Source organism: Cariama cristata, unplaced genomic scaffold (genome assembly GCF_000690535.1).
Source record: "Cariama cristata isolate BGI_N322 unplaced genomic scaffold, ASM69053v1 scaffold11510, whole genome shotgun sequence".
Lineage (NCBI taxonomy): Eukaryota > Metazoa > Chordata > Aves > Cariamiformes > Cariamidae > Cariama > Cariama cristata.
The window spans coordinates 19,844-33,290 of NW_009595289.1; the positions used below are offsets into that span (position 1 = coordinate 19,844).

Sequence of the window (13,447 nt, forward strand, 5' to 3'; positions counted from 1 at the left end):
GATGTGAACTGAAAGGCTGCTTAGCTGCTGATAGCTGAGAAGAGTGTTTTAGCCAACAGCTGGTGACATCCCTACCTGTCAGAGCTGGAATATAAGCAGCATCATTACCCAGGCTATGTGAGGAAAGTATGTCTGAAGCTGGAAGCAAAATGATAACAGAATAAAATACATTTGTATACAGCAGCACACTTATACCCATGTAACTCAGTGTTAGCTAAACTAAGAAATAGATGTTTTTTGCTACTTAGAGACCACATCACCTTTATAAAACAGTTGAGTTCTAACTTTAAAACTAGACGTTTTTTCAAGTCAAAAAAATTTGTGCTAAATGTGATGATTTTAAAAAAGAGGAGAAAAAAAAAAAGCTGGCCTAAATCTTCAATTAATCTTCATATGTCAGTGCCAGAACTGAGTGCTGGCGTTTTTTTTTGATACTTTTGATGCATCACACCTTTATCTGCTGTTACTACATGGTGATTCCTGTGGTTGTATGCGTGTCACCTCAGTGTGGAAATGGAGAGCTACCACTTCCCTGACCACCTGTTAATGGTACTAAATGCTGCTTATGCATGCTATTTATGTCAGCTGTATGGGAACTATTTCTTCCACTTCTGCGGTGCCTCACAAGATTGGTTTTCCTTCTGAGTGAAGTAAGCTTAGACGTTAGTGCCTCTCAAATGCCTTTGCACTCCTCTGTTACTGAAATGCTTCATAAATGCTTGTGGCATGTTCAAGACAGGAATGAATACAGAACCTATAGGTGCTGGGTTGGTGTGTGGTTATGCTGTAGTGCACTGATTCTTCCAGTCATTAAGATAATATTCCAGTTTCTGAGGTAACACGAATTTTTAAAAGTTTAAGTGAGGCAGTTGGTTTTACAACTATAGTCACAGAAGTAGGTTGCGTAACAATCAGAGGTCTCTGGCAGGCCAGCTTTCCTATTAGCCTCAATTTTCTAATTTAACATCACTTGGAGACCTTTTGACACCACAGAGGGAGGATCTGATATCCATTTTTACGTGATAGTTTTACATCAGGCACACAAATCCTTTTTTTTAAAGAACAAAGCTCAAGTGTTTGCTGGGGAGGCAGGGAGGGAATAGAAATTTCATTCTGACTGTAGCTAATAGTTACACTTGATGCTAGTTTGCCGATATAATGCCGATTTTCTGGAGCAGATGCCAACATTTAAGACAGAATGAAAATATATAAGCTGCCTACTGAGACTGACTGGTTAAGATGAGAGGTTTTCCGTAAATGGTTCCTTGCTAATATACTCCTGGCTTGAACTTAAAATATATTGTCTGCCCTGTGGTAGCAGCTTCTTTACCTGTTCATGTCTGGTAATAAACTTATGCAAATGTGTACTGTTTCTGTAGAAAAGCCAATGTGGTGCAAGTTTATGTTACAACTTACTTGCATGCATGATTTAAGAGTCTAGGTGTCAGTTCCTTTTGCAGCTAAGTCTTGGGGTTTTTTTGGCCCAACAACTCAGACATTGAAGAGTTCTGATTTGATTTATTTTTCCCTTGGAATAAAAGTTTCACTAACCTTTTCTCCGTTTAACATACTTCCAATACCTTTGTAATCACTAATACTACTGATAGTAGATGTTCTATGTTGTCGGTAGTACTTTGTATGCTAGAAAGCCTGGAAGTTTGGCGCATCGTCATATAAAATGTCCTTCAACTTTTACAGGGTAAGACGGATATGAGATTGTTCTCACAATTGTCCGAATCAGGATTTGTTTGGGCATCGCCAGATAAGAAGGTGACAGAATACTTGCTCCAATGATTGACTCTGCAGCTCATTAATAAGGCTGAACTTGTTGATATTTTTCTTGTTTGAGTGGATTTTTTCCTAAGCTCAGTTACGTTGAGTGATTGAAACTTGTTTTGTTGTAAACATGGAAGGTTGAGAAGCTATTGCAGAGTTGAAGAATTAAGTGGATGTCTGTCTTAGCCCTATTTGTTACTCTTAATGTTGAACTGATGGCCTATCCTGACAAGGGCTGTTTTCTGTAGACAAATGTTAGAATTGCCTTAGGGGTAACTGACTGTCAGTTTTTCCCCATTAAAATGATGTTTAGGCAGTCGTGACTCCTTTGCAGGTAGTGAGTCCCAGTGTGGTCCATTGGCTGTGTACCACTAAAATGCTCATGTACTGTGAGGGTCTTGTCTCCTGAAAACAGTTGGAGTAACAGAGTAGACTGATAAAGAATAGGAGTACTGATTTAACCTACAATCAGAGTATTTTCCAAGAAACCTGCAACTATATGACAAATTGGATGTATTAGTGACTGGGATACTTGATTTGACATGATTCATAAAATGGAGGCTGTTTGACAACTCACAGCCAGTGACTAAAATTTTTGCACCACTTCTGTCTTACCACAAAATGTAGAAGTTGCCTTTTGCAAGGTAGATTTTTCTGAAGAATCTTGCTTTTTGCCATTTTATAATCTATACCTTTTTCCTTTTGTAAACTAGCAGGGCATGTGGAGGATACAAAAAGTATTTTCACTGGTCAGCCACAGCAAACTGTTAGAGGATCCTACCTCTAAAGCCTTTAGTAAAAATTTTGTCAGCAAATAAAGCAAGTTACTGATGAACATGTGTGTAATATGCAAAGGTCTCTTGTGCTCATGGCTTTGTGGGGAAGGTAACTACCTCTTCCTTTTTCTATTCCATCCTCACCGAGGGACATTTCTGAATAAATCATTAAACTCTTTAACTGCATAACTTGAAGGATTTTGATGCTGAAGCGCTATGTGACTGTACAGAAAAAACCCCAAAATATATGCAGCCATGTTTGGAGGTGTTTCTACAGCAATAATGCATTTGCAATAGCATCCTCCAGTTCCCAGCAAGACTGCATGATTTCTCTATGTCAGCTATACCAAACTGCAAATCAGGAGAATCCTGGTATTTCCAAAATCAGAGTTGTAGAACTTGGGTAAAAGATCTTTTAGTGCAGCATATATATTACTGGATTACATATATATTACTGGAAGTGAGGAGATTGGGAAGTCCATGCTATAATGGTTAGGTATCATGCAGAAAAGTAATGCTAATTTATGTCTGATGGAGAGTTCAGTCCACTTGGAAGTTTTCCAGTGTTTGCTTGTTTATTACATGCTACTTTTGTATGTGTGCATGTAATATGACTTGTCTGTGGAGACTGTTTAAACATGTTTTTAGTTGAATGTGGTTTTACTTTTAATATGCAAGATGGTGTGTATGGAGTGTATTTCATAGTTTCGGGTGGAAGCTTTTCCTGGATGCCACTACCTACTCTCTCCTCCTACATGAGAATTAACACACTATCCCAAATAAGTTTGTGTAGATGGTCCACGGTTTGCATGCTCTGCTGAAATACTGAGGCTTCAGCGGCTTCCTCTTGAGGCTCATTTTGACTGTTTCAATGCAGCTTTGTTACATTAAAAGGAAAAGAGTTACTGATAGTTGTGCCACTATGACAAATTTTTGAAAGAATTCCTTAAGCTTTAGTAAGACTTTAAAGATTTATCCAGCGATGGCCCTTACCACAACAATTCCACTCAAAGTGAGTGGGGTGCTTCTTTCCCTAAAAAAAAACTAGCTATCATGCAATTAAGAGTAACTAGCTGAACTACTGCTTACTGTGCTGTCTTGAGACTTAAAATAAGGGGAGAAATTAGTTTCAGGTAGCAAACAACTAAGAAAAATCTCTTTTTTAACCTCAAAATCAGAGGTCACCATACAAACAGTATTTCAGTGACAAAATAGACCTGAATTCTAGTTTACTAATAAGCTGCATTTTCCAACATTAAATTGTAAAATGAATGTAGATTCTTATCGCTGCCATTTGGTAGCCAGGGGTGCTCTAGAAGGATTGATATTTTGCTGTTGAAGTTGATGTTTGCTCTTAACATGGACCACACCAGTGGTGAGTTACTGCACTGAAGGGTACAGCAGAAGTTGATACTGAGTGATTTTAAAAAAAAAAAAAATCCCCATGCAAATCAACCAACTCTTCTGAGCTTTCTATTTGTAGTTTGGCCAGCAGTTGCCAAACCAGTAAGGGTTTTGCCTGACTGAGGTTGTCAGTGAAGAAAAGAAGGAACAGATTAGTTAGATTCACCATTTGTTTTATCTCAGCTTACCGTAACAACGTCTGCACTGTGAACTTCGGAACACAATAAGCTTGACATATAGTTAAACCAAATATACAAAAAACTATCCATTCTGAGGGCTGTTTTATATACTTATAGCAAATAAGAAATTGAGTATATTTTTAGGCCATGGAACTCTAGTTCTAACTCCGTCATATTCCTTCTTCTGCAAGTTGTAGTGCAAGTTTAGAGTCTTCCTTAGACTTCATTTTTACTGTTGTCCAGAATCCTTCTTCATGATTCTCCTGACTGCTCTAGACCTCACTGAATCTCTTTTGATTGCTTATGGAATTGCTACTTGCTGGAACATGTCAATCCCAGAAACTCAGGGCACTTTAATTCTGCAAAAATGGGACAAAGCAGTGTATGGCTCCATCTCTAGAGTAAAGTCAGTTTAGCATTGAGGATTATTATTTGCCTTGAATCACAACGAATGACCATAGACTTTTGTACGGAAATAGGCTTGAGAGTAAACTGCCAAGAACATGCATAAATGAGATGACAATGATAGCTGTCAGTCTGTGTAAAACTGAGATGAGTGCACAACCTGGCATACAGGCCAGAGACTCCCAGCATATTTGTCTGGTCGGAATTTGAAGGTGAACACGGAATTGCTAACTGGAACACCGACTTCACTGGGAGGGTTGCTGAACCCTGCTCCCTTATGTTAATGCAGGTGACCAGTATGTATAAAATTGGAAACAGTGTACTTTCAAGCACTTCTTTTTCTTCTAATGGTATATGGCTAGAGCTTTATGAAAAAGTGTTTATTTTTCCATTTCCTTCCCCTCATTGTAGCACAAATTTTAGGTGATTACAGACCAAACTGGATCAGAGAAATGATCTGAGTTAAGGCTAACAGCAGAAGTAAGCTAATCTAAAACTGCATCAGGGTTTAAAATTAATAGATGTTTATTTTTTACTGTGGAAAGGAAAGAGGAGCATGTATGATAAAATTAGTCTCTAGCACATCCAAAACCAGCTGCTGGACAGTGACTGAAGGACAGCAAACTGAAGTCCGGGATAGGAAGAAGGACCTGGGACTAAAACATTAGTTGCCAGAGGAAAGACTATTGCATATATACCCCGATGCCTGTTTTTAGCATGGGTTCATTCTCTGTAGGTATCACTCTGAGCTTGATCGTTCACGTATGTCTTAACTTTCTCACTAAATTAGGTAAGATAAATCACAATCTTAGCATGGTTTTAAGACTAATGTAAGCTTATTTGAAATGATACTGCCACACTATTTCTCTTAATCTTCCTTATGTTAGCATCAGAGCCGTGTTGCTTCTAAGTGGAATCAACTGTGAGATTAGATGAGGACAGGTGGGGTTTAACTTTGCTTTTTCACTGTCTTGGTGACCTGAGGCAATTCACCGTACTGCTTCACTCCCAGTAGTACTGGCACAGGGGTCAGTGAGCTCCACGTGCAGGAGTGAGGGCCGATGCGGGTGTACTGTGGTGTAGCTTGCCTTATGCTGTGCTATGAAACTTCATTATTAAGCTTTCAGATTAACTGAGTGTTTTCAAGCTCTTTTTCAGGAAAATAGCTAGATTTTCAGAAAAATCTAGCTTGGAAAAAAACACATTTTGAAAGCTTTAAGTTGTCAAAGAATGATCTTTCACAGAGGAAAAAATACTGTTAAGCGTGTCAAGCTGAATGGGAAGTGGTACAGTCAGTGAACTTTTGAAGTAATAAATCTGTCACTTTGGTTTAGCTAGAAAGGCTAATGAAGATCACACAGAAAACAAGGGAAAAACATCACTTCTTTAACTTAGATAATTGGAAATCTGAATGTCTACCACAAGGTCAAAAGAGGTATTACAGGAGAGGTGTTTCTCTGGGCTTGACCCGAGGGAAGTTTTGGTAGTAAGCTTACTTTACCTAGCCTGAAGCAGATTTTTGAAGGCACTTTAACATGCCAAAATACTTGAGGTGTTGGAACAAATCTTTCATTTGGAAGGAAAAAACATTATTTTGGAGAGTGATCCCTTTTCTAGACAATAGTAGCATAAATCCTTTACCTGCTGTTTGCAGGATTTAAATTCCATAAAACTACTGATCATGTCACTAGCTTATCTAGAGGGAAATGTTGAGTTTCATTGTGCAATCAAATAGATAGTAAGTTAAAGAAAAAATATTCCTGTCACTTTACTGGTCAGACTTAGACTGATGGCTGTAAGAGAGAGATGGGAAGGCTGGTCAGGTACTCCATTTGAGCCTCCTTACTGGTAACATTTTCTTACATTCACAATTGCCATCATCACTACCACCCTGTTGCCCTTTGGGTCTCTATGTTGATTTTCATTTTCTGTTGTGTATCGGGGAACTTCATGCAGTATCTGCTTTTGTTGTTGAGTGGTTTATAAGCATTGTACGTGGGTGATTGCAGGGGTGGTAGGATTTAAAAGGCTGAATAGCATACCTCTGCAGAAAATCATCTTCGCTAATTATGCACTTTGTTTTACCCAGGTAGGATTAGCATAAATTGTGCTATATAAGAATAGAAGACCCAGTCTTTTGAAGAACTAGATTAACTTATGCATTGCACATTTGGAAAATATCACAACATTCCTTTTTTTTAATTCCTTAGTTAAAAATACTAAGGGTTTAAACCAGACTTTTTTTTGATAGGTAAAAATGTCTTTATAGTATTTTCAGTATTTAATGCCATTTTTTGTTTGGGATTGTGGTGTACCACTTCTGAGTAACAATTTAAGGTGAAGTTGGGCATGAGGTAGAATTTTTTTTGGTCCTGTTGTCTTGACCCTGTTGTATCTATTCCATTGACTTTTTTCTAATGTGGACATCCTTATGGAAGTTCATGTCAAATTATACAGCAGAAACTGAATGCTAATGCTGTAAATACGTTTTAAGTTTGGTTTTTTTTCCAGAGAAACAAGCATAACAAATGTTGATGTCTGTCAGATACTAGACAGCATCAGTATTTCTGAATGGAGTTATGTTTTTTTGTAGTAGTGTCAAAACAATGCAAATACCAAATCAGTTCAATGAGCTTATGGCTTAATCAGTAAGCTGTCTAAAACATATTACATTCATAAACATATTTATCTTGTTTCCTTTTCCAGCAAGTCCTTTTTAAGTGATATATGCTGTCATTGAGTGACTCTGTCATAGCATTGGCTCGTTCTTTCCGTTGAGAGGGAGAGAAAAGGGCACCTCATTTTAAAGTGCCTGCTGTCTTCATTTTTGTTTATAGCCAAGTTATTTGCTGAATGCAGCTCATCTGTTGGTAAATAGAAGAAGACCGTCTAGCAAGAAGACTCAAATTCTCTCTTTGGAATGAGGTGTATCCATGTTCTCTGATAGTTACTAATATATTACTATATTGTAACTATAATAATGGTTTTATACCATTATTATAAACAGCTGCTGGAAAACAGTTGGGAAAGGATCTGAAGATGTGCAAACTAAAATGTGAAGTTTGCTCTTTGAACAGTGACTCCAGTGAGATATAAACTTCCACCTCCTCCTTTGTAAAAGTCAAGGCAAGTAAGTGTTGGATAGCTGCGGATGGTCGTTCTGGTTCTATGTGTCAGGAACGAAAGCTGGTTATGTATTAAAGGTTTTCTTGGATTCTCTTATGGACTAATCCTACAGAAGTTTGTTTACATCATTACAAACAAGTAATTTTCAAGGAGTCCTCACTTCCCATCTTTTATGTAAAACTTAAACTGCAGTGGCAACTTCACAATATGATTACAGATTCTGGACTTTACGTATACATATACCTATTGCCAAGGTTAACGTGCCATTCGGTCCTGACACTGCAACACACATCTGCTTGTGCGAGTGAGTTACAAGCTTGTGCAGCTGTTACCCTTGACTCCAAGCATGTTATTGTTTGTGCTCTTTCTTGGCAAGTTGCAGGGAAAATATTCACTTACCAAAACAGTCTCTTTTGTCAGTTTAGCTTACTGGTAGCAGTATTAAAAGTTTTACCTTAAAGCCATAAGAAAATGTAGATCACTTTCTAAATGCTAAATTGACTTACTGAAATGGAATAGTTGTGTAAAAAGAATAACGGACTGTAGCTGCAGATTTTCCGAAGATGGGTATTAGCAGACTTCTAGTAGTTCTTGTTAATGAAGAAATTGCCTGGTTAAAGTTGTAATTAGTTCCAGAACAGCTTAATCTCACACAATTAGTGCGTTTTGATTCCCCTGAAATGACAGACTGTCTTCATCAGGTGTACAATGTGTGCAGTGTAGGCACCAAATAAATCTATCAGAAATGACTGTGAAATAGTCATACACTTTGTCATGCAAATGAAGCATTTTTGTAGTTTCTTCTTTCACCGACTGTGAGAAACCAGCGTGTAGAAGTAGGCAAAGTCTTTCAATATAGGGAGAGTTATTTTGCCTTGCAGTGCAGGTTTGTATTCTATACTTGGTTTTAGAATAAATATACTGTCTTACAGATTAAATATTATGTATTTTTACACTAAGCATGGTGAATTCAAAGTCATGCTTAAAAATAAATTGATTTTTCTAAGATGAAAATGTTTCTTCATCTGTATGTCTATCTTCAGTTCTGAATCTGTTGCTTAACTTCTTCCTCGTAATCATGGTCTGGAACATGTTTACAACAGACAAAAAGATGAAAAATAAATAAGTAAAAAGCCTCTGTTGTATAACTCTTATAAATAACACCCAAGGAAGTTACATGTGCTAGGATAGGTCTTCCTACAAATCCTGAACTGAGATGTCCACATGCATTTAGGAAGAGCTGTTAACCTGGAGCAATGGAAATCATCTATTGTGTACTATGAGGTATCTGAAGTATGAGTAGTTTCTGAAAAAATATGAAGTTTCTGATGAACAAATAGTTCTGTTGATCGCCTTTCTTCTTCTCTTGGGACCTTTTCCAATGTAATCTTCCCTCTGCCCCTACCTTTCCTTTTAAAAGAAACTTTTTTTAAAAATCTAAGGCTATAAATTTTCCTAGCTGTGGATTTTAAAAATGCCGTGTCTGTCAGTACTAGGTTTTCTTGAAATACTGATTTACCTTATGTTACCTGAAACATTCAGGGGGACGTTAGTAGTCTATAATTGACACTTCTACCCTTTTCTCGGATGAAGCACACCTCATTGGGTATCTCTGAAGAACTGGAGTACCTGCTGCTGGGGTGGCAATTTGAGCGGCTTGCGTGGGAGTGGCTATCCAGGCAGGTCTTGTAAATGGGGGAAAAGGGGAAATAAAATAAAATAACCTTGCTGTTTAGAATGAACGTAAGGGTTTGATTCTGTGAAGTAAAAGATGGCTTGGTAGCTCGCGCTCAAAAGCATGCTAGCTATCTGGCTGTATGGTCCCAGTCGAAGGAATAGGTCTGGTTTTGCGTAGGGTAACTGCTAGGGCTCTGCTAAGTGCTGATGTGTAGAGCTCTGTTTCTAGAATGAAAGAAGGTCCTAATCCAATTACATACATTATTTGTAGTGCTGGTGGTAACATTACTTAGAGAATAAAATGTTGCTGTCTTTATGCTTTGCAAAAGTTTGGAAGTCTATGGCTGGAAGGGATTTTTGATGCCCTGTGGCACTCTTGTTCTCAGCTGATGCCTCATTAGCTGGACCACTGAGCTAATGATGAGGTATCAGAAGTTGTAATTTTACAGGGCTCGTAGAAAATGACGGACATCCACTCTAGGTGTCACAGATTCAAGGTAACTGTTTCCTCTGTGAAATAAAACTTGTAACTCAGTTGTGGTAATTCTGCAGCTGTGAACAAGAATGCTAGCTCAGATGCAGAGGAGGGGAAAGAAAGGTTAAATCAGGGTTTTTTTAGCATGTGTAGCATTCCAGTGAAGGCCCTGGGTTGGAACCCTCCAATTTAAAATCTGCTGTCCATAGGCACCTAGTTCTTTCATTGACTTAGGGAAGGACTTTGTGGTAGGAAAGCTGGGTATCTTTACAGGCACTTCAACAAAGGTGATAAGGGGTAAAATGAAGGTTGGCATTTGGGGGTGGGGGGTTGGATTATTTTTTTTTTTTCCTTCCCAATTCTGGTTGGAAATGAGAGATGGAATTCAGGATCTTGAACATATTTAACACTAGGATGAGCCACCATATAGCACTAACCATTGGTTTTACCTTTGAATAGTGGCCTTGGGATGAAAGACTTCATGTTTGATTGCTAATTTTGAGTTGCCACATAACCCTATTGTTACTTTGCTTGTTATCTTTGTTTCTCTGCCTTGTTGGACTTTCTTTTGGAAACTAAATACAAGGTAAATTCTTTACTGAAGCTAAATGGATTTAAATAAATAATTTCTCTTGTTACTGGTCTTTTTTTTTTTTTGTAGAACAGTATGTCACAAATTCTTGAGAAACAGATTTCTGAGCTCTTATGCCATAATCATTTATAGTTTACCAAAAAAATCCCTCTGCAGGAATCATTTACTATCTTTATAAAATCGAGCATTTTTAGGATCAAAAAAACCCGAAACATCTTCACTGTAACTAAATTAAACAGGCTGATGGTTTGTAACAAAGTTGTCATGCTTATTTCAAAAGTTTGAAGCCGTAAAACTAGAAATATTTCAAAAGCCAATTCTTTCATGACCTGTCTGTTAAGCTAGAAGTTGGATTTCGTTCTTCTGAAACTGATAATATAACCTGAGTTATTTCAGATGTCTCCATAGAAGCTGTCTAGTGTATTAATCTTGAAACTTGATATGTTGAAGACTGAAGTTGTTTTTATTAAATTTTTAACATCCTAGAAATCTGTCTAATTGACAGTTTTTGGAAAAACTCATTAATTTTTCCAATGTGCTCTCATTCTTAAAGAGCTTATTCAACCCATCATCAGAAATCTTTTTGAAGGTGTGTTGCAACATATACCAAGAGATTCAAATCATCTGAGGATGGCTATTATATGTGATTTCATTGTACCTGACTGTCAAATGTGTATTTATTTATTTAGGTTCAACCAAAGAAGGAAGAAACTTTGCCACCATCACTTAGTCAAAACATTCCAACTTTCTATTTTCCTCGAGGATGTCCTAAGGAAAAAGTGAATATAGATGCTGTGATTGCCAAAATTGAGAGAACTTTCTCTGAGTTTCCAAATGAGAGGGCAACGTTAGAAGACATGGGGAAAGTTGCAAAGGTGAGAACTTGCTGGCTGTCTACTTTTAGTACTGTACACCTATGGAAAGGAAACATGAGTTCTGTGTGCTTTGTTTTCTTGCATTGTGTTTTTTATCTCCTACAAGGTAGTACTAGTAAGACATCATATTCAACATTGTTGATAGCACAGTTATATGAAATCTTTCCATTAACTCTCTCTCAAATGGCCCTACACTTTGCTTACAAAAAACCCCAAACATTAAAACAAAACTTGAACTATTTTTTAGTTGCATGAACAACCAAATACTGAGGGGCACATTGTATGTTGTTGTGCATTCTGTGTTGACCAACAGACTTAAGGCAAAAGCACTGTTAATATGCACTGTTTTTTCTCATTCAGCAGTGTCATGAACTTTCATTGTAAAGACATTGAAAGACAGAATGGTTTGGTAACTTGAGATTATAGCCCTCTAGTTATTACTCAAGAACTAATTTAGAGTTACAGCAGAGTGACAAAATACTGAGAAAGCAGCAAATATTTTTAAACTTCTGTGTAACAGACAATAACCTAATTAAATCAAACTTAAATTTCCACTATTACAGAAATATCACTGCAAGTCATGGTCTTGGTAATGAGTCTCAGGTTCTCATCGCTGTTCTTGTCACTTAGCATTTAAAGTCCAAGGTCTAGAAAACAGAAGCAAAGACTTTTCACAAGAGCAGGACTGGGGTTCAGAAGCTCCTTGTTTGCCTCACCAGAAGTGTTTAACTGTGCAGCTGAATGATAGGATTCCTGCTTTCCACACAGAAGTGGGGAGAGGTGGAAGAGACCCTTTGCTCTCAGCAAGAAAGGTGGAAGGATCCAGTCACCTATAATTCAGTGATGAAAGGCACCCTCCTGAAGCATAGGGAAAAGCCTCTCAGTCTGAGGACAGGATTTGTCAAAATCACTTTTTCTTATTTTGTTGAAGTACTCATTAAACTATTGCATGAGAAATAACTGTCCTTTTGCTCCAGTGACCTTATATGTCTTGCAGTATTCGCAATCTTATATGAGATCCATGTGAGATTCTGAGAGATGCTGGCTTGTCTTGACTATTCCGTCGTAGTCAGTTTTAGACCAGAGATGGGTACTTAGCTTTTACAGCTGAGGAACCTTGGAGCAGGCACAGAAGTGGCACTGTAGGTGTACGTGGGAGCACTGACATTGTGAAGGTGTAACTGTTGTGTATCCTGAAGCAAGATACTCCTGCTCAGGGAAGGCTGGCCTACTACTTAAAATTGGATAGAAGATGTGCCATGCATGTGCAAGGATGCAGAGTAGAGTTGAGCCTTCCTCTGAGCCAGACAAATGTAAATTTGCTCCAGTTCTGTTTGTGCTCTCTTGAGCTCAGCGTAAAGATATCCAGCCCTTCAGCAGAGCTCATTAGCATGGACTGTGTTTAGCTGCTTGGAGCATGGACAGAGCAGACATGTGACGGCATTCATCTGTTCGGAATGCTGCAATTTGCCCTATGTTTTGCTTTCCACTTCTGGATTTCAGCCTAAAGCAGTTGCTTAAAATTAATTATTTTGGAATGTGCAGTTGGCTTCAGAAAAAGTTTTAAAAAAAAAAAAATCAATCCATGCCTTAATGTTTTCTTTTTAACACCTGTAAAATTTAATTTTTGAAAGATTTATAAATAACGGAGTAACCTTCAGATAAGCAATCAATAAATTGACTTGATGTATACTTTAATTCTAGGCTTGTGAATGCCCACTTTACTGGAAAGGTCCTTTGTTTTATTGTGCTGGAGGTGAACGAACAGGATACGTGTCAGTTCATAAATTTGTTGCAATGTGGCGGAAGTAAGTAGATTACTTTTTTAGAAATACTGCATTTTTTTTAATTGAAATGTGATATTTTAAACTCTGAATGAGATGCAATCTGTAAAGGGGAATAAAACACTTTCCCATAATCAACTATTGACAGCAAACTTGTACCTGGGAAAATGTAACTAAATCATCACTTTAAATAAAGATTTGTTAGGTTTTTTTACAGGGTTTGTAGATTTTAAAGTGTTTGGTAAATGACTGACTGTTTATGGGAAAAGTGAAAACCATGGCCCTAACTTGTATATGCCAGTTCTAGACAAAATGTTTTTTTGTTTTTTTCTAGTTCTCCTTCCAGTTCTAACTTAATGTCCTTTCATGTAATCAATA

General features: G+C 37.6%; 1 protein-coding gene across 2 annotated transcripts in view; it reads left to right on the top strand.

The window, feature by feature from the left end:
• PPP2R3B (protein phosphatase 2, regulatory subunit B'', beta) overlaps window positions 1–13,447 on the top strand; it is a 45,051-nt gene that overhangs the window by 18,535 nt on the left and 13,069 nt on the right. For both annotated transcript variants that reach the window (XM_009701547.1, XM_009701555.1), the window contains exons 2-3: window positions 11,100–11,285; window positions 12,990–13,093. In XM_009701547.1, coding sequence (XP_009699849.1) covers window positions 11,100–11,285; window positions 12,990–13,093 — 290 coding nt within the window. The remainder of the gene's footprint in view (window positions 1–11,099; window positions 11,286–12,989; window positions 13,094–13,447) is intronic.